The sequence below is a fragment of the Rousettus aegyptiacus genome, unplaced genomic scaffold (assembly GCF_014176215.1).
Source record: "Rousettus aegyptiacus isolate mRouAeg1 unplaced genomic scaffold, mRouAeg1.p scaffold_m13_p_11, whole genome shotgun sequence".
NCBI classification, from domain to species: Eukaryota; Metazoa; Chordata; class Mammalia; order Chiroptera; family Pteropodidae; genus Rousettus; species Rousettus aegyptiacus.
The window spans coordinates 2,861,876-2,883,406 of record NW_023416286.1 but is presented as its reverse complement, the minus strand read 5'-3'; the positions used below and the strand labels follow the sequence as shown (position 1 = coordinate 2,883,406).

General features: G+C 54.8%; 1 protein-coding gene across 5 annotated transcripts in view; it reads right to left on the bottom strand.

Annotated features, from left to right (window-relative positions):
* Window positions 1-21,531, bottom strand: part of MTUS2 (microtubule associated scaffold protein 2) — a 367,564-nt gene that overhangs the window by 104,891 nt on the left and 241,142 nt on the right. For all 5 annotated transcript variants that reach the window (XM_036228402.1, XM_036228401.1, XM_036228400.1 and 2 more), the window contains one exon: window positions 9,340-9,501. In XM_036228402.1, the coding sequence (XP_036084295.1) occupies window positions 9,340-9,501 (162 nt within the window). The remainder of the gene's footprint in view (window positions 1-9,339; window positions 9,502-21,531) is intronic.

Sequence of the window (21,531 nt, the reverse complement as noted above, 5' to 3'; positions counted from 1 at the left end):
AGGATAAGGAGGGAAGCCCGCCGTGTGCAACCCATTCTGCAAAAATTACTTTGATCGCAAGTTCACGATCTCCCCTCCCCCAGGAAGACGCCTTCGTGATCCAGGGAATTCTCGACGGTGCAGAAAATGACTGCAATTAGTCGAGGCTTTCCGTTCTCTTCGCAGTTTTCCTGTGATCCAGGCACAGCTCCAGGGTTTGCTGCGGGCCGCATCGGCTGTCAGTCAGCGCGAAGGCCTGCGCGTAGCCGGGACCGCCACCGCTGTGTGGGTTTCCGGGCTCTCCGACCGCCCCACGCCGCTGTCCCTCAGACTCCCTCACCGCCGCGGCGTCCTCCCCACCCCACACCTGAGCCTGTCCGCCCAACGTGCTTGCCCCGTGGCGTTGCGATCGCTGGCTATGAAATCCGTCATTTCCAATCCGATGGCCCAGACATCCCTCCTGCCACCTGCACCTGTCCGTAGCTGCCACCTGGACCTACTGGACGACCAGGGCGTCGTGCTCCAGATGGCGCTAAGGACGCCGCTTTCAAATGCACTGCCCTCCCTACGGTTTGCTTCCTGGTGGGTTATTCCCCTCGTCACTGCAGCCAGAAGCCAGCGGGTCCTTCTCCTCCTCCTCCTCCTCCCACGTCGGATTGGTCCGCACATCTTCCTGACTCAGCCCCGCACGCGGCCCCTGGATCTAGCCCCCTACTCATCCGCACCTTTTAGCTTAGCTCAGTCCCCGTCGTTTCTTGCTGGGACAACTGGAAGCCTCTCCTGTGTCTTCCTCACCTTTACCCGGCTCGTCCTCCCGATCACCGCCAGAGGACCTTTCTCAGGCATTAACCAGAGCTCATGACTGTCCTTTGAACGAGCCACCTCCAGGGTCTCATTCCCTCGGCCACTGATCTTCGCCTCCCCCATCGCCTTCGGCCGGAGTGCCCGGCTCTTCCCGGTCTGCGTCCCCGCGTGGTCCTCCCCACCTCACGCTCTCCGAGGCCTCCGGGTTAGCTTCTTGTTGCCACTGGAACAAATCACTGCAGACTCAGTGGTTTAACACAAGCGCTCGACTCTCTTGCGGTTCTGGGGGCCGGGAGCGTGGAATCAGCCTCGCCGGGCCGAGTCACCGCGCCGGCAGGGTGGCTCCTGCCGGGGCTCCAGGGGGAACCCGTTTCCTTGCCTTTCCAGCGTCCAGCGGTCCTCGGCGGGGGGTCCTTCCCTGACCTTCAAAGCACATGACCCCAGTCTCTGCTTCTGCCCTCACGCCTCCTCCTCGCTGCTCCCACCTTTCCCTCGCGAGGACCCCCGTAGCTTCACAGGGTCTCCCCGGAGAGCTCAGGTTTCTCTCCCCATCCCAGGACCCTGAATGTCATCGCGTCTGCAAAGCCCCTTCGGCCACGCGAGGTGACACTCGCAGGTCCCCCCGACCAGGGTGTGGGTGTATTGGGGGGCCGTCGTTCAGCCGATCATGCCGCCGCCAACTGAATGCGAAGCAGGCAGAAGAATCTCCAAGGAGAAATGGGCGTGACAGAGAGGGGCGCTCGGGGACAGCACAGGGACCGCAGGGGGGTTTGCGTCTCGAGTCCAGCCCCCCTGCTCCCAGCCCTCCACGACCTCCAGCTTCAGCGGGCCGAGGCACGTATCCTGACTCGGTTTGCCGCCAGCGCATCTGAATCCCCCTGAAAATCCAATTTAAGGCTACATAAGCCTACTGTTCAATTAAATACTTATTACACTACGTATTTAGTTTTCTGCTTTCTTTTTTTTTTTAATACTTGGGAAACTGCAGTTTCGGCTGCCAGTGAATGGAGATGATGCTGAATGGCAAAACACGGTAAACAGGAAGTTGAGCTGTTTTTGCTGCTACTGCTGACGGTTTAAGGCATCTGGCTGAGATGACAGGTCAAGTCAGTCACCAAATGGAAACAAATATTTAAATAAGTTATTTCCTTTTTTTAAAAATAAAAGGACATGTATTCACTGCAGAAAAATGAGAAAATACTTTTTTTTCCATTTCACCATATCCTCACCCACCAATAATCACTATGAACCCACCGAAATGAATTATTTCAGACTATATGATGTGTATTGAAGTTTTTTCTTAGTAAGATATCATAACACATTTTAAACACTTTTTAGTGTGAAATGTAATACGTCAAATGTATCGGTATAGTTCGACAAATTACAAAGCAAACACTTGTGAAATTGCTCCCCACTGCGAGAACTAGAACGTCAGAATTAATTAGGAATGGGAACGTTCCTGGCACCCCAGGAGCCTGTCCCGCCTCGAGCCTCTTCTTCCCCGCCCGAGGAAGCCAGCGCCCCGACGATCAGGGTCATTTCCCGCTCTTCTTCACAGGGACCCCGGAGTCTGGAACCTTCGCATCGGTGGGCTCGTGCCACGTGCATTTTTCTTCCTCGGAACTTTTACCAGACGCTGCATTCGCGACGAGGAATCGCCGTGAGCTCGCTCGTCCCGCCACCGCTGGGCGTGGGAGACGCTTCCACTCCCGGTGTGGTGGTCCCGGGCAATGCCACTTCGCACGCACTCGTACACGCGCCCTCACACGTGCGCGTGTGTTTCTCACACTCCTCCCAGCAGAACTACGACGTTAAAGGGCACGTGGACTTTACGAGATAAGGCCGCCGGTTTCCAAAGTGGCCGTGCTCGTTCCCGGCCTTCCTGCCAGGACGGCCAGAGAGCTCCTCGCGTCGTCCACCTCCGGGGACACTTTGGAAGGCCAGATCTTATGGTGCCGCCGTTCCGATGGGCGCGCGTCTCGCTGCGATTTGAATCGCATTCTCCTTCTTACTTGTGAAATGGAGCGCTCTTTCCAAATGCGTTAGATCTCTTTTCTTTTGTGGAGTGTTGGGTAGGACTTCCTGTTCCTTTTCTGTCTGTCATTTTGGTTTTTTTTGTTTGTTTTTTTTGTTTGTTTTTTGTTTTTTTGTTTTGCACTGAGTTGTACAAATTACAATACAATTTTGTAACCTTTTAAGAAACTTAACAAGTGATGATCGCCTTTCATGAGAACACACGTTGACAACATGTTTTCAAATATACATTCGTCACTGACTTGGTAGTTCAAATCACTCACAACCGAGACCAGAGCCACGGGGAATTAGAAGCCGTGGTGATAAACGCCAATTATTTTTAAGCTGGTGGGGAGCAGGGAACAGAGCGGAGGTCGCTTAGCATGCATCTGCAAATCCGTTGCGGGCCCAGACACCAGCTCTGCTGCTCCTTGTCGTGTGACCTCAGGCACGTTCAACTGGGGGCCTCCGTTTCCTTCTGTTTAAAATGGGCGAGACAGTGGCTGCCCCTCAGGTGGTTGTGGGAATAAAATCCTGCGTTGCATTAAATAAAAGTGTGTACTTAGCATGCCAGGCACTTATTAACTGTGCAGAAACACGGTCCTCGTTAACAATGTTAACTTAGTTATTACAAATCTTTTTGGGAACCTGTGCATCACGAGCACCTTGCTAGTGGATCCCCTCACTGCCGGACGAGGTGGCTGCTATCCTTCTTCTTCTGAGGTCAGAGAGGTTGAGTAATTGGATCAAGGTCACACGGCTATTCGGGGTGCGACCGTGACTGGAATTTGGGCTTAACTTCCAGCTCATTCTGTTTCCTTTGACATCCAAATTCTGTGTGTCAGTAACTGACAATTTTCTGCCACTTATTCACAAAGTCGTTCCACCCATTGGAACAAAAATCACATGTTTAGAAAAATGTCCAAGGTGCCTTTGTTTTTTTTGAACCTAAAAAGATGTAGCCAATTAAAAAAAAAAAAGCGGGCCTTAAACGTGTTATTTTTTCCCAGAACAGGGCACAGAAGCACCGCCCACTGGCAGCCAGAGCCGCGGGTCCCGCTGGGTGGCACTGTCAGTCACGTCACTGTCAGAATCGCCTAGTTCCAAGGCTACTACAGGGCACCGGGTACGAGAAAGTCATGAGCCCAGCAGTCAGATGCCGGGCCTGACCACCCAATCCCAGAGCTCCTGGCTTTGTGACCTCGGGCACGTGGCTTGGTCACCCCAATCCCCCAGTTCCCGAATCTAGGAGACAGTTACGAAGAGAATCTGTGCGTCTGGTTTGTAGGCGACATTGAAATGGGATGGTGGGTGTGGCTCCTCATGCGGCATGTACCCAACAAAAGCTGGTCTGGCATGTACCCAACAAAAGCTGGTACTACCATTGTCATTCACCATCACCGTCACCGCCACCATCACCGTCACCGTCACCATCGTCACCATCATCATCGTTATTATTGCAGTTGTGCTTCCGTGAACCCCCATCTCAGTCTGGCCTGTCTACTATGATCCCACGGTCCCAGCACAGATCCACGGCACGATGATGTCACACTGCTCTAAACTGCGCTCACTGAATAATTAAGCATTCTACTGTCGCTCGGCCTCCGTCTCTACCCCGCCACGCAGACGGCTCAGCAGCAGAGCTTCTTCCTGGCCAGAGGGCTCTGCGGTCAGGGCCCCGTCTCTGGCGGCCAGATGCTGGCTTCTGAGGTTCAGAATGGGGGTCCAGGCGACCATGACAAAGCTGAGAAATGAGATGGCACATGGCTGTGGGCAATTATTTTCCCTCCGCCACAAGAATGCTCAGACTCCGCTGGGGTCCACTCTTCTACCCCCAAGGGCTCTACGAAACATACGTGGCAACCCTCGGAAGAAGGATGCTACTTGGTTTTCTCATGTTATATATTCTGGAGTCCTAAGTCAACATCATACTCGGCAGCCTTAAGTCATTACATCGTGTTTAATCAGCCGATCTTCCGATAGGTAAATGATATTAGAGAAAGAGGAGGCTTTGGAGAAAGACGGACCTTAACACACATCTTGACTTGCCGCTGTGACACTGGGAACGTCGCCGTCTGCCCCTCTCACGCACGGGAGGGCGGGGACTCCGCAGCACCTCCCCGGTGCTTGGGGTCTGGGGGGCGTTGAAAGCACGTGGGGCGGAGTCTGGCACGGGCGCCAGGCAGAGATCATGTTCGCGGCGACGGCGAAGCTTCCAGACGGTCGCGGGCCTGGGCTGGGGAAGGACTCGCGGCAGCCACGCGGTCCGCCGATGCCGTCCTGAGTGAGACTCAGATGTCTGGCAAGTGTCCAGGCGTCGGGCAAGCACAAAGGCATGACGGACACGAGGGGCAGAGGAGGCTGCGCGGCAGACGGGCGCGGCTCAGAGAGGGCCTTGCGTGCCAGGCAGGGAGGGGCGGCACCCGGGCCCGTGGGTGGGTGACGGGGAGCCACCAAAATGTCCTAAGCAGGGGCACAATAGGACGAGATGTTCATTTGGGAAGGTGAAGGCCACCGCCAGTACTGGGGTGGGGGTGGGGGTTGGCGGGGTGATTACCGATGAGCAAAGCGTGGGCTGCAAGGTGGTCCTCGGGGCAAATACGCTGACCGGTGGGTTAAAGGCGAAACGTACGAACTCTGCAATGGCCACGGAACGTGGTCTCCTTTCCCAGGGTCCTTCACAATGGGCCGGCTGGCATTTGTCTCTTTCTATTACATTTGCGTTTTTTCTAACCTCCTGACCCCAAGCCTGAGGAGACGATGATCGGGATTTGGTATTTCGCCAGTGTAAGATAGCTAGAATGTATAAGGCTGGAGAGAAGCGAAGACTTTTGAACAGCGACGTGTAATGAAGAGTTCCGGGCTCGTCCTGTGAGGGGACTGGGGGCTACGTCACGGCGTCCATCTGCCTGACGACACGTGTAGTGCAGCAGGCGGGGGGGGCGGGGCGGTCCTGAGATGCCCGAACGCGGGAAGCCGCAGTGGAAAACGCGTCTACAGTGCCGCTGGACCAGCGCCCACGGCGACCACGGGCCGCGGAGCAGGGCGGGCTGCGCGCCGGGCGTGGAGCCCGTGTCCGCCACGTGTACGCGCTCCCGACGGACAGCTAGGTTTTCGTGCCCTACTTGGAGGAGCTGCCACAAAATGCAAGGTCTCGCACCGGCCTGCAGGCGGCTCGGTGGCACGGTGAGTCCCGGCACCTCGCGAGTCCCCTGGTACCACGGGTGTGGCCTCCACTGCTTCCTGTGATTCTTGCTGTCGTTTCGAGGACAGACTTTGAAGGATAAACATACCTTTCTCCTCACTTGGATCTGCGGCATTTCGATGATAATTGCTAAATAACACCCTTGGCCACTAAACTGGCAACAGAGAACGAAGCTATTAGCGTTTTAAACGCAAGTGCCCTAAAATAAAAGAAAAATCGAACTGTCTCGACGAACTGCCTCCGAGGCCGCCTTCGTGCAGTGACTCAAACCAGGCTGGACTCTGCAGACGCGGCGGCCGTGGCTGCGACTCTGCCCATGCTGTCTGTCTCCTGACCAGGTCGTGGCGCGCAAGCTCCTCGGGCGAACGGACGGACGCCCATGGGCATCCCGGCTTCACCGGTCCTCGCTCCCGGGTGGCTGAGCTGACTCTGGTACCGAATGGCGATTCACAGTGCTACCTGCCTGCTGCGGGGGCTTAAGCACCCTGCCCCCCGCCCCCCGCCCACTGACCAGTCAGAACAGCAAACGAGCCCTGGACGGGGAGGCAGACGCCCCTCCTCCCAAACTCCGAGCCCACCAGATTTTTCTGTCTCTGTGACTCCAAGCCAAGGAGCGGGTCTCAAAGGTATTGCTTGAATTCTGCTCCCACGAAGATCCTTCCTAACGCTCCGCCTTCCCGTAACATAACCTCCTCCGTCCCAACCGATTGCTGCTTCCCCGTGGGCTTCACCGTGACCAACAAGCTGCAGCTGTGACTGCCACTGAGACTCGGCCTCGGGGAGAACGCCGCCGCCACCACGCGGTAACGCTGGGGCCCCGAAGGGCCCAGAGCAGCCCGCCTGCTCTGACCTGCGGCCCCGCGGTTTGTCCCCGCCCCCTAACCAGCTTCCAGCTAGTGGCGCTCAAGGCGCGTGGATCGCAGCCATGGTAAGACTCGGCCCCCATCACCGCGACCCGAGACTCCAGCGGCAGAGACAGGGGCGCTCTCGCCCGTCCTGTCTTTTCCGAAAGCGGAATGTTTCAGTTCGGCAGGCGCTTCCTCGATTTCTCCATTGACGACGCGCCCGGTAAAGAGGGGATGGTGACGCTCGGCCGAACCGCACGGGGGGCAGGGGGGACACCCGCCCACGCGCTCAGGAAGCACCCCGCTGATGTGGCGAGCTGCTTGCATTTTAAAATTATAGTGTGCCCAGAAATACCTAAATCCGTGGAATTCAACGCAGAAATAAAAATCTGCTTTTAAAGTAGTGAAATTAATTTTTGTGGTACAGGCCGGATTTTCTGTAGTCCGTAGGCTAACAGCCTCGCTAGTCCCAGGATTTTTTTCCCCCCAGGTGAAGAGGAACCCAGACCATAAGACACCAGCCGTTCCTTTCCTATAGTATCGCGAGAAGTCCCTCTATACCTTAGGCTGAATAAAGGAAGTTCACGCTCTAGAGTACATCATGTCAAGGTGACAAAGTCAGATGGCGTGTTGGCCAAGGAGCGCTCTATCTTCAGATCAATATTCTCAACTGAAAACGTTTTCCTATTTGCTATGACGACGGCTGACCGGTTTGAAGTAAAGCCTGACTGTCCATGTAAATTACATGGATTGATGCTCTGCGGAGGGTTTGTGTTTGACACGTGAGCAACAGGAAAGCTTTACATTAAAACTCTGAGAAAAGGAACCATCGAAAGACCGAGGCTAAGTTTCTATAGTTCTTGGGACGCTCCCCTTTCCGTAGCCATGAGCAGGATGTTAAATGTGAATTTCGCCATCAGCACTAGACCCACACCGTCTGCTGCCATCGTATTGATGTCGGTGAGGGGACAAGCTGTATGACATCGCGGGAGGACCGTATTGCAGGAGTGGACCGCGTCGTGTGCCTCCAGACATGTTTAAACACGGCTCTCGGCCTGTGTGTGAAAGCCGGGGGGAGGAGGGTGGCATGGGCGGACGGACGGACAGCAGAGGTATGGTAAAGGACCTGGAAAACTGCACGCGAGGTCGCCCGCACCGTCCCATTGCGATCGTGGGGGCGATAGTGAGAGGACGACCCCGAGTTACGGGAGCTCGCCGTCCTCGGGTGGGGCCACCCGGGGGGGGGGGGGGGAGGCGAAGCGTCACCGTCGGGAAATGTTTCCGACCGCGTTTGTTGGAAGCAGGGTGGGCATGACCCCAGCAGTCGGAATGACCGAACGTCTCATGGTCCCCTCAGACCCAGCGACGGGGGCTTTACCTGGACCCGCCTGCCAACTTTCCACTTTTTCAATATTTCGATGATGAACAAGGCAATTTGCAAGCAAGCAGACTTTGTTTTAGAGACTAGATTTCACTTAAATTAGAAATTCAAACCAATGGAGGAAACGCAAAGCCCGGGGTCAGTGATAAAATTTATCTTTTAACGACGATCGTTTTGAAACACAGGAAGAGGAAGGCCCAGGGGTTGGAGTTAGGTAAAACGTGGAAGAAAATATCCCGAAACCCTTCACAGGCGCTTCCTGCTCCGTCTCCCACCCCGCGGCCTCCCCCGGTAACTGAGGTCGGGGAGCAGACAGACCATGGCCTCGCCTTGCCTGCTACCACCCCGCAGCGATGGGGGCCCAACACCCACCCTCCTGGACGGCGGGAGAGGGGAAGCCGGCCGAGGACTGCGTGCAGGCGAGCACGGGCCGGGTGTACGCGGGAGGGGCGCGGCGGCGGGGGCCACAGTGGGTGGCTTCGGCTCTGTCTGCTGACAAGCACCTGGGCTTATCACACCTCTGCGCCAGGCGAGGTCCCTGCGTCCGGCCACGGGCTTCACGGGTGTGGAGCGGCAGGGCGTGGCACCGTTTGCTGGTCTGCGTCCAGCAGGCACAGCGTGGCCCTGCGGCAGCCCTTCTGCCGTAGCTGTGGATCCCCAGATCCCAGCTTTGGTGGCTTGAGCCTGGAGCCAGCTGGGGACCGCACCCTGGGTTCCCGTAGAGGCAGCAAGTCCCTTTGGGGTCGTGGGACGCATTCCTGGAGGTGCAGCCTGAAGCCCCCTCCTCCGGTCCTGCCAATGACTTCATCAGTGCCCGCTTCCCTGAGCCGAATGCCAATCTGCCTAAAAAAAATAGCCTGATTCTTGTTTTTTTTGTTTGTTTGTTTGTTTTTTTTTTTTTTTTTGGCAATCAAAACTGTGTGATTTGACAGGCTGCCGATCGGGGGTACAGTGAGAGGCAGATGTGAAAATTTAAACATATGAAAAATGAACGTGCCTTACAAACAATGGCATTATCTATTATTATTATTATTATTATTAACTGTAAATGCCATGTGAAATTCATCTACCATCCCATCCAAGTAAAGACCCTTTAAGGCGGAAAGTCTTACCAGTGGGTGTGGACGTGGATTTCGGTGCCGGCAGCAAACTCCTGCGGGGTGTCGTCACGCTGGGGGGCGCTGGGGGTGCCGCCCGGCCGGCCCCCTTGGGTGCGTCTTTGGAGGGCAGAGCTGCCTTCAGAGCCGGCGGGTCTTCGTTTCCAAAGGTCGAGCCTGCGGGAGGCAGATGGCAGGTTAATCATAACCTCATGAAAAATGGATGGGTCCCTTTGGCATTTGCAATCGCCAGCCGATCCTGCTTTAGAACTTGACCTGACTCTCGGTGAGTGGCCTTGAAAAGCGTTTTCCCCCCGGACGGATGTGGAAAGGAGCTCCCTTCAGTCACCGCGCCAGAGCTGTCACTCAAATCTCCTGTGCAGGGTGCGCCACCAAAGCCACGAGCAGCCTCACTGCCCCGAAGACTTTACACACGCGTGTACATACACACACACACACACACAATTTGCTTACGTGGATGTGGAACTATAGATATGTATGATAAGCATTTCTCCGATAACTCATTTCTTTGATAACTCGCATAAGAACTCTTTTCTGAATAACAGTGTGAGTGACCCAGGAGAGGTGACGATGAGAATGTCCGCACACACCCCAAGTCCAGGAGTTTACTTCAGGAGCTCCCCGGAACCCATCTAATCCCGCCTTCAGAATAAGAGGCTTGGGGGGAAGGGGGAGGGGTGGGGAGCATGGAGACAGAGAACCCCGGAACTCACGAAGCTTTTTGTTCAAGAAGCTGAGACCTCCTCAGACTGAGAGGACCCTGGACTGGAGCCTCGTTTGTTTCAGAGGGAGGAGACATTTATTGATAATTTCAGTTCACAATTCACCCATATAAACACAGACTCTTTGTCCACAAGGCAGCTTGTTCACCATCAACTGCGTTGACAATCCGAGGGCATGACAAACCGGGATGTGTGTCAGACTTAAATGTCAAAGCAGTCAGGGCCCAAACTTTTCTTCTAGATCTTTCCAAACCTATGGATAGTGATACCACCATCTATTTATTCCCTGTTAAAGGACAAACCTTCTAAATACACTGCTGAGTTCAGCTGCGAGGCCTAATTCACTAAATTAAATAGAGAGCCCGAAAGTAATGAGATTACCGCCTGTTTGGGATAAAACCATCCAGTCTTGGGAACGTGACCGTCTGCCGTGAAAATAAGCCGTGACAGCTGGAAGAGGCACGCAGACTTTTAGTGAGAGATGAAATGTTTTGTTCTCATCATTTAAAAAGGAGAGTCATAACATTCTATTGAGATAGAGCCTGCGTGAAAACGATAACATTATTAAAATGGCGTCAGCGTTCAAAACATCCTCAACCGCTTAGAGTAAGAGACGGCCACTTCCCTCCCGCCGAAGACCTGGGAGTCCACTTAAAATCAGGGAGGTTTTGCTTCTAAGGAAAAGCGTACTTAGAAAGGAAAAATAAAGGCTGAGCTGTTTCCTCACACAGAGCCCACGCCCGCGCAAGGATCTGAATCATTCTAGAGGTGCTGAGAGAATGACCTAGGCACTGAAACACCACCCCGAGGGTGTGCACCGCGCGCTGGGTGTCGGGAGAAAAAGCGGGCTCACGTGTGACTCAGACCTCGCTGGGAAAAGGGACCCGCGCACCTGCGAGGCGGCGTCTTGGCTTCCGAGTCACGGGGCTGCCTCGCCGGTCCGATCCTGGACCTCAGAGGACCTCTGACGGTTTGCGGGACATTTCAGATGGGGAGCGGGGCTCGGCAGCGAGAACTGTTTCACATGGAATTATCTCATGGTTCGCCTGCTCTTGACACCGCCAGCATCTCCTCACCAAAATGCGTAGACGCCGAGTCGAGCACGAAACGTCTCGCACGGTCTTTTATCGAACAATTTATTAAAATTTCTTAAGAAGGAAAATAGTTTGTATCATCCGTGGAGTTCAAATGTCCTTTTATCACATCCTCTTGCACCTGGTGTCATTCTCCTACATGAAATTCATTCTTCAATGAACATGTCGATTTAGGGATTTGGCCACTTTCCTGGCTGGGAAGTGACCCGTCTGTTTGAAGCGGGGAGCGTCGAGGAGGCTGTGTACTCCCCTCTGAGACAGGTCCTGAATTTCCAAACGTAAAGTAAAATAAATAAAATAATAAACCAAAATAACCCTCTAGCCCTGCCCATTATCGTGGACACGGCTGGCGGTCAACAGTCCCACCCTCCGACGCCCAGCTTAAGCGGGCAAGTAACGAGAGACACAAAGGACGCTGCTGTCAACGTGGCGGGGCAGGTCCACGCTGTGCTCACCTCTCGCGACCACACGGGAGCTACAGCTACGCTGTGCAACCGCCACCGTCGAGGACCGACCGCCTGGAGACCAGAGGCACGGAAGTCCCATAACTAAGGGTACTAAGAAGAAGCCATGTCGAGACTGGATATCGAATGTGCACTGTAACCGAAACGTGTTTTCCAAATTGTCTTCAGCACTCTGAATTTGGAAGGGGTACTGAACCCTATACCTGCCCTGGGTGCGTCACGACGACGCAGATGCTCCGAGACCGCCGCTTAGCACGGGAAAGACAGCTGGAAACCATCCAACTCTTATTATATGAGCCAGAAAAATGTGTTTGTTTGTTTGTTTGTTTGTTAGTTTTTCCTGGAGGACTCAGCCAGTGGCAGGAGTTTGTGTGTCTAGTCCAACCACCTCATCCTCAACCAACCCGAGTGAATCTACTTTGGCCTGAACGAGCCGGAGGGCAAACGGTGTAGACCGGGACCTGGACGCCCAGGCTCGGGGCACCGCCTCCCCTGCCTCCCGCCTCTCCGCGCCTCTGCCCCGCCCTCCCTCGTAAGTGGAGATGATGGCAATGAGCTCGCAGAGCCCTTCCCAGAACTCAAAGAGCAGGAACTGGGTGGTTCCGACACACGAACCCCGCCGGTGACGCCGGTCACGTAGCGGTGACATTGCTGAGACAGAGGGCGTGAGCGTGTTCGACGTCCCTGGAAGCCGCAGCTGCTTCGCAGACCGTCAGCTGCAAGTCACACTGGCCACAGGTGGCGACGGGTGGACTTTGATGAATTGGTCAATGTATATGTTTCCGACAGGTAGCGAGGTTAAGTATTTTTTTCCACATCCGTGTGGGCTATTTCGTCCGTAAGATGCCCGTTCATAATTTTTGCCCATTTTCCCACCGAAGTGTTTTTGCCTTTCTAGTTGACACACAGGAGTTCACTGAATATTCCGAATACTGATCCTTGATTGGTATATATTTCAGATGTTCTCCGGTCTTCGGCTTGTCTTCACACTTACGATGCGTTTCCTCAGAAGTCTTTCATTTTAATGCAGTTGATTTTTCTCATTCGATCGGTAATTTGTGGGTCTTAGCCTCTCATTGCCTACCTGCTGTCACAGAGATGTTCTCCTACGCATTCTGCTAAGTGTTCTAATGTTTTATTTTTCACATTTGGGTCGTCAATGCGCCTGGAACGGGGCATGGGACAGGGGTGGGATTTGCTGGTGTTTTCCGTGTGGACGGCCATCGTCCCGCCCCTGTATGTCACATCTTCTCTGCTATCTCTGCATCGCCAGCTGCTGTAGGCCGCGTTTCCACACAGGCGTGATTATTAGGGTACGCGGACAACCCCCAAGTCTCAGTAACTGACAGTGAGAGTTCACGTGCTGACCCTCTGCTGTTCCGGGGAGCCCCACTCCAGGCAGGAACTCAGGGACCCAGGCTCCTTCCATCTCGCGCTTCTGCCATACTCTGGGCGTCCCAAAGGACGTCAATGTTCAGCCGGAATGTGGGGGAAACAATGACTTGTCCACGGGAGGGTTTCAAAGGCCCGGAAGTGGTGTGTGTCTCTTCCAGCTTCAGCTCACTGGCTGGACTGGGGGAGGTTTAGTTTATGTTCAGGAGAAAAGAGAAACGGTTTGATGAATGGCTCTCCGCACGAGGTTCCATTTCTGAGCAATCTATTCTGCCCCATGGATCTCTTTGTCAATCACTGTATCAATACCGCACTGTACTTCGTGACTCTAGTTTAAGACGAGGACTGGCATGCCGCCCTAGAATCAGACAGGTAGCTCCAACCTTTATTTCACAAACTGTCTTGACAATCCTTGGCCCTCGCCCTTCCATACAAATTCTAGAATGTTTTTGTCAACTTCCATGCATAGTGGTCAGAATTTTCAGCAGAGACAATTAAGTCTTTTTTTCCCTCAACTACAACATAATCAAAGGAGAAGCAAGCGTAGATTTTGCTGAGCTCAACGAACACACGCTGAGGACCAAGACACTCCTGGTGGCATGTTGGGTGACGGATAGAGAAGGGCTGCATCCTGGGAAAGACCAAACATCGAAACGGGTGCTTCCAACAAGGGGCAGCACGAATGGAGCCATGGGGGATCAAAACGTGTGGGGCCGTTTGGGGTTCGGGAGACACCGGCATTCGGTGGGTGGACTTGTCAATACTGCTCTTCAGAAGACTCGCAGGAACGTAAGAGGCCGTGAAAAACAGGGCTAACAAATGTTAGGTAGGAAGACAAGACCTTCCCGGGAAACAACCTCAGGCCAGTAAGGACATTTTCCTCTGCTATTGTTAACCCCGGGCGGCCGGCTCACCTCCTTACCTCCGGTCCCTTCTCCATGCCAGTGGTGCTCCTGGGCTTGTCGCATTGTCACCACCAAAGTAGCAGGTATTCGGTCCCCCGCACACAGTGACTAAAGGATCGCAGCCTCCTGCTCCCCCGGGGGACAGTGGCCGCCTTTTGTAGACATCCAAACCGTCATGTCATCCATTCACCGCGTGGAAGGTAAGACCTCCCCCATTGGGATCTGGGGATCTGCCAGGTGTATCTTCTGTGTGGTTACAGAATCCAGCCGGGTCCTGAATCCAGATCCATAAACCAAATCACCCCACACTTTTCTCTCGAAACCATTAGGATCTCTGGCCTCGTTCAGCACCAAGTTCCAGAACAACGTGGTCTCCTCATCCTTCCCCCTAGAGCTCATTCCTCATCCGCTTGAGCATCCTAAGCTGATTGACCCGGTCTGTCAAAATCTCACGGACCTGGACCGCTACCTTACACCATAGGCGAAAACTAATTTAAAATGAATCGAAGACCTAAACGCAAGGGCCAAAATTACAAAACTCTTAGAAGAAAACAGGTGTAAACCTTGGTTACCTTTTGACGAGGCCGTGATTTCTTAGAAGTGGCACCTAAAACACAAGTCACTAAAGGGAACGTATGAAAATCAGGCTTCATCAAAATAAAAATGTGCTTCAGAGGACACTACTGATAAAGTGAAATGACAGCCCATAGAACTGAAGAACATATTTGCAAATCACGTATCTGATAAGGATCTAGTATCAGAATACGCAAAGAGCGAAAAGGCGGATAACCCAATCAAAAGAGAGCATAGGATCTGAATAGATATTTCCGCAAAGAAGGCACATCGAGGCCAGTAAGCACGTGGAAAGATGCCTAGCGTCACGAGTTGTTAAGGAAATGCACATCGAAGCCATGAAGTACCACTTTAAACCCACTAGGATGGTTGTAATAAAAATACAAACGGCAGCGAGTGTTGTGCAAACACTGGAGCCTTCGCACGTTGCCGGTGGGACCGTCACACAGTCAATCACATGACCCAGCAGTTCCCCTATTAGGTACGCGCCCGAGAACACTAAAAACGCACAGCGGCCGCATGCACGATCGTCGAGAAGTGGGCGCCACCCAACGTCCATCCGTGCTGAACGGGTAACGGACGTGCCGCACCCACACCACGGGATAGTCTTCGGTCCTGAGAGGGAATGCAGTCCTGGCACCGGCTGCGACATGGGCGCGTCTCGGGAACACCGCGGTGAGTGGGAGAAGGCAGGTGCGAAAGGCCACGGGCTGCACGACCCCGGCCGTGTGAATCGGATGTCCAGAAGGGGCGACTCCCCTGAGACGGGAACTGGACTGGTGCCTGTCGGGGGCGGGGGGGACGGGAGTGCGGGGGGACGCTCCTGGGTAAGGGGTTTTTCTTCCTGGGGCGAAAACGTTCCGGAACGTGACAGGAGTGACGGCGCATAACCTGGTGCAGGTGCTGAAGACCGCTGACTGTACACCTGAAAAGAGGGCGAACTTTAGGGTATTGGAATCACGTCTCGCAATGAAAAAAAGCTCCTCCGCAGTGTTCTTTCCTGGAGCCCCGGCTGGAACAAGCTCTGGGAGCTGTGATTCGGCGTTCACCTACCCTCCCTGGGGACTCCTGGTCTTCTTTCCTCTTACAGCTATCGCGCCTGCTCCCTGCGCCCCATCCCTGCGTGCCCAGGGCCGTCCCATCTGCCGATGGCACGCTCTGGCATAGTGCACGAATGGCTGCGCCTGGAAGCCGTTACTGCAGCCGGGTGACCACGCCATGGGAGGAGGGAAACAGTCCATTCATCCCGAAACCCCGCCCCTTCTCACCGACCCCGCCCATCCTCTGTGAGTGACAGCTGCTCTCCTCCTGCAGGACAGAGGGAGGAAGATGCATGCAAATCCAAGCTCGGGACAGGCCGCGTGCGCCCGAGATGGGCACTGGGCGGAGGAGGTTTAGATTCGCAGGACACCCCAGCTCCCCCGACAAGGCAGTGAGTGGTGCCACTCGACCTTTTCGAGAGGGCAACCCTGACTCTAACCGCAGCAGGGATGCGAAGCTGGAGTTTCTGATCCGCATTACAAGGCCCTGAATTCACGACTTCCTTTCCTGGGGATGCCGATTACCGAGCCCGGATCTTAGAAAGAGGACAGAATGGCAACGAGGGACAAACACTGACCAGATCCTTACGGGGTTTTCGGGGGTTTTCGGGGGTGGCTGGAGAGGAAACACAAAGCAGCTAATAATAACGTGATGGTACGACAGCCACATTTTAAGAAACGTGTTTCACTGATTTTGAATATTTATCCATGTTGTAATGATTAAACTACTCTCTCGACTGATTTTTTACGACAATCCCAGACAATCACGTACGACGTTCTGGCTGTATGATTGCCTAATTGGTGCATATTTCATTGATTTAGCAGCATTTATCGCTTGGTGGCAAAATTTAGTTTAATTATTAAAGTATCGACTGCATGTTTTATTTCCCAGCGTCTGCATATTTTAACCCAGGTGTATTTTTATTCCTCACATTAACGAGCCGAGGTGGACCTGCTGTCTCGTTGTTTTGGCAAAGCTGTTCCTTTGTCACAGTGAAACGGACCAAGCGTGCCGTGTGCCAGGCCCTGCTCCAGACGGGGGCCCGGGACAGACACGGTCTGCGGTCACACAGCTTACATTCCCGTGGGGGTGACGCGCTGACCGCGAAGAGACCCCAGGGACGGAGTTAGCGGGACGCCTCAGGGGGCCGAGGGAAAGTGTAGGCTGGCGGGGAGGCTGGGGAGACTTCATGGAGGAGGCGGCCCTGAAGCGACAGCTTCTCCCGGCCACGTGCAGCCCCCCGCCTCCTCTACCCCTGTTACGCATGGAACCGCCACCATTCTAGAAACAGAATTTAAGACGCGGGACGCGCCTGGCACCCCTCTTTCCTTGTGTCACCCGAGCCAGTCAGTGTGCCTCCGTTTCCGTCGGGACTTCTGCAGGACGCGACCCAGGGGAACCGCGGTTCGTCCCCCAGCCGTCTGTCCCTGGTGGCAGTCCGGGAAGGTGTCCCAGCTCTGGGCCAGAGGACGCGTCTGCCTCAACACCCAGCCCCCTCGCCAGGCGACAAGACCACTTCCGCAGGGAGAAGGTGACGGCCTCGTGGCCACAGGACCTCACTGGACTCCTGCTGCCGGCCTCAGCTCCTGAGCGGGAACGCTGGGGCGGGCAGCAGGGTCTGAACGGTGACAACACGAGTGTCACATGCGAGACTCACGGACTCCGTGGGTTCTGCCCAAATCCAATACGGGAAACCTATTAATGATATTCACCTTAAAGAAGTTAATTAGGCCTCTGATGAAATGGCTGATTGTTTACGTGTTCACCTCTGTCATTGGGTTAACCTGAGAGTTCAATGAGAAAATGCACCTGGAGCACTTTGCAAAGTGCCCGGTCCTCAGTAAACTCCCACTGTCACCACCGTCAGGGCACCGGCACCAGCAGGAGCAGCTCCCTGTCATCGGCCGTCCATTCTGCACGCCGCCCCTCCGTCCCACACGGCCTCGAGGGGCACCGCACCCCACGAGATCCTGGGGATCCCCATGGAAACACCCTCAAGGCGTCCCCAAGGCCACCAGATCGACCAGGGAGGCAGGCGAGCTCTGCGGCGGCCGGTGCCGACATGGACAGTCATCTCTGCCCCCACCAGGTCCTGCTGCTTTGAGAGGCAGTCGTCCCACGCCCTGGGGCTACGCATCGCTCCCCTGATCTCCTCCTTTTGACGGCGACCATACCTCGATCGTCACAGGAGAAAAGAAAGCCTTAGTCCCCCTACTTTCTGGCCTGCCCGCTCCAGGCCCTCTCCTTCTGCAGTCCATTCTAATACGTAGCCAAGAGGGTCCTCCTTACTTCCGCTCAGGAAATGGGGGGAATGTGGGTGCAGGCGAACTGGCAACATGAGAGTCACGTCCAGGGACACACGCAAAACGGGACGTAGGCCCGAATGAAGGGCGTCCTCCTCCCTCTGAGGAAACCGTGACATCCCGTGACGAGGCTGAATCTCCCAGTCCTTCATATGCAGGTCAGATGCCACCCCCCCCTTCCCGGGTAACAGAGCTACTCAAGAAAGATGGCTGGTTAACAAAGAAAGCGAAGACCAGGCCCACCTCGAAGTCACAGAAGCCATCGGGAGCGATGAAAGGCAGTGTGGCCCAGACCAGGACTCCTGAAGCCCCACCGCGTAAACGACTCGAAAAGCTCCCTTTGACTTGAGAGATCCTCTTTAATACTTACTGAGCCACATTCTCAAAGGACAGAACGCAGTCAAATATTGATGGAGGTCAGTTACTTAAAAGGCCGACGGCTAATAGGCTCCATCGAGAGGTGCGTGAGTAAGTGAGAGCAACTTTGGCCAGTCCTCTTTCATTTCAGGGAGGCCAGCCATAACGAACCCCTTCTCCCCATCTGAATCACTCAGAAGCCTGAGCCGTCGTCCAGAACACGCTGCTTTGCCGACTTACGAACCTTTCAGTCGTCGATACCTTGGGGAAAATATTTAAACTGGAGCATTTTAGTTAGACGCTTAGTAATGGGGGCTGTTGCGAGATAAGAACATCTGATTTGAACTCGCTCTAAAGTCTGCTGAACTTATGTATGTGGTATAAGAAATGAAAGACCCGACTTATCGGCTTTGATTACTCAGCACTGAGAAACACGTCCATCTCCGCAGCCCGGCTTTTGTGCTCCAACAGAGTCCCCGTTTTATGCCGCGGACCCCTTTGACGAGTGGTTTCGAGGCGTCTGGAGGGACTCGCGGATTCTCCTGTGTCAAGCATTGCTTTAACGAGCCACATTTTAGCAGCAGACCAAGTTCAAATCCCGAGGGGGGAAACAAACAAACAAACAAACAAAAAACAAGTCAGATGTTGAAAAGTGGGTCGTGGCACCCGAGCCCCAGACTCCTTCCCCGCACGCGGACCAACACGTCGGGGTCTGCTGGGAGCCGGGCCGTACCGTCCAGCTGGGATCCCAGAACCCCGTCAAGAGAAGCACTTCTACTCAGCCGCTCTGGGCTCTGACATCTTTAAGGGAGAAGAAACTGAACGGGGCCACTGCTCTAGCTGAAGGGGAGCTGACTGAAGATTTAACCGCCGCGCAGGACTTCGCCGTCTCGGTGCCAAACGCGGAGGTGTCACCGGACGCCCTCCCGCTGCAGCCCCATGTCTCGCTCCCTCCCAGCTCTCGATGGCTGATCCTCGGTGAGCACTTTCGGTCAGGCAGGGCTGTGTAAATAAGCTGTGCCCCATGCCAGCCGTCCAGTGACGGGACCGTCCCCGCTGTGCGTATCCGCTACCCTCATCAGTCTCAGTCACGTGCTGGGCTGACACGTTCCTGGTTCGGAGAGCTTTGGTCCAAAGCCTCGAGCCTCTGGGAGCTGCACTAACATCCAAATGAACATATCTCGGTGTCACGAACAGCGACCGATTTCAACAGAAATTGTTCTGGGGGAAACCCTGATAGAAAACGGATGGTGATAACTTGTCGAGCAGTTTATAATCACCATGGTGTAGTGGAGAAACGCATTCGCTGGAAGAAGTAAACAGGTTTTAAAGCACTAAAATGGCTGGTCAAAGCCAAGCAGAACGAGTTAGTTCTTCTTTTCTTTACTTGGGCTACCTGTGTCTTTCTGGCTCTTGGCTCCCACGAAAGGGCTGTGGTCGCCGTCCCCTTTGGCAGGTGCAGCATGGCCATGGGGGATAGTCACTAGCTCTCCTTCACCTGTGTCCACATTTGTAACATCAGAAGAGCAGAGGCAGGTACCACAGGGACTGAAAAAAATCACGTACGCGGCACCCGATGCGCGGCAAGCACTAAGAGTCAGGCTCCCCGCTCCGAAAACCAGCTGCGCATTCCGTAGTTCACGAGCATCGTTCATGTCTTCCAAGTCCCTTCTAATACAAAACTTCCAGAATTGACCGCCATCTTTCCATTCGCGTTGGCGGGTGAGGCTAAGGCTGGTGCCCGCCGCCCCGACCATCATCCGTGCAAAATAAAATCGCGACTGTTTAGAAATCTGCCCAGCAAATGTTACCCGAACTGTTTTCCCACGTGATCCTAAACAGTCCAAGAGAACTTTACAATCTCCTTAAAGCCTTCTGGCGAAGGCGTAAGGCGACCCCTCCCTGGGGGGACTCCTGGTCCCCACGTTGCACTCTGCCCGAAACGGCAGAGCCGGGCCCCATCCCGCCTTTTGGGTTTCGCGAGTCTCAGACACCGAGCGGGAGCCCACGTGGGCTTTGGTCCTCGGCACGCTCCCCCGTCTCCTGGTGCTTTCCTCCTGCGGTCATCCGACACGGGCAGCTACTTCTGCCGGACGATGGGGAGGCCGTGAAGCAGGCGCAGGCCATCGCCCGGGTCCCCCCGCATCACCTAGGGCGGGGCGCCCCACTGCCCGTGGTGGCCCCCCGGTGCGCCCTCTCTCCACACCCGGCCTCCAGCCCGAGCGAGCGCCAGGTAAGAAGTTCTTTGCCACTTGTTTTCAAAACAATCCACGAAGTTGAAGAATGTAAATAGAGAGTAACTATAAATATCTATTACTCATAGCGCTTAAAATTCTTAGATTAAGGTTTATAAGGAGAAGCATTTTAATCTAACAGCCAAACCTGGATTCTTCGTGAGTCGGGACCAGTGGCTGAAGGGCACAGAATTCAGAGAAGGCTTCGACCTACCTCGGGAGCAGCGGGAGCTTTGGGCCAGGTAGGGGCAGGGAATAACGTAACAACCTTCTCTGTCTTCTACCCCGAAGGCTGCGAGTACAGGGAGGAGGGAGAGGGCCAGGCTGCGCCGTCGGCCGTGAGCAGAGGCGGAACATGTTGCTCCCTAAAATATTTATGAAATGCAGTATCTGCTAAGGTCCCCTTCCCTAAGGGGGCTCCTGGTGAAGTGGGCGACGGCAGACAGGAAGAAACCCCCGGCTTCTCCGAGGACAAACGTTTTTGTTCTAGGTGATGGCAGGAGGTGAACGTGCGTGTCATCAAGGTGTGTGTGTGGGAAACAGGATGCGAAGGCGTCTCCCAGGAGCCCAGTCCCTGCGGCACCCCTTGCCTGGCCCCTGGGGTAGGGGGGCGAAGGCGATGGGCTAGACCCCCGAGATCAGCCCTGATAAGGCACATTCGCCTTTAGGAAGGGGAGGATATCTGGGGTTGGGTGGGGGGCGCTGATCTGACCCCTATAAAGGCACAGGCTTTTCTCTGGCTGGAGGCAGAAGAGAAAGTCAGAGAAACAAAGCACGGGAAGGATTTGACACACCGTCGCCGGCCCGAATGGGGAGGGGCCGGCAGCAAGGGAGGCCGGCCGGCCCTGCTCGCTGAGGACGGCTCCCCACTGGGCGCTGGCGGGGAAAGAGGGACCTCAGTCCTGCAGCCACGGGGAAGCGGATTCTGCCAGCAATTGCATGAGCTGGGGAGAGGGTCCCTCCCCAGAGCCCGGAGATGCGCTCGACCAGCCGACACCTCGAATTCAGCCTCGGAGACCAGAGCGGAGAATTCAGCTCGGCTGCGCGGGAGCGACAGTCGGTGCTGTTTCACGTCTCTCGGTTGGTGCTGCTGTGTTGGGC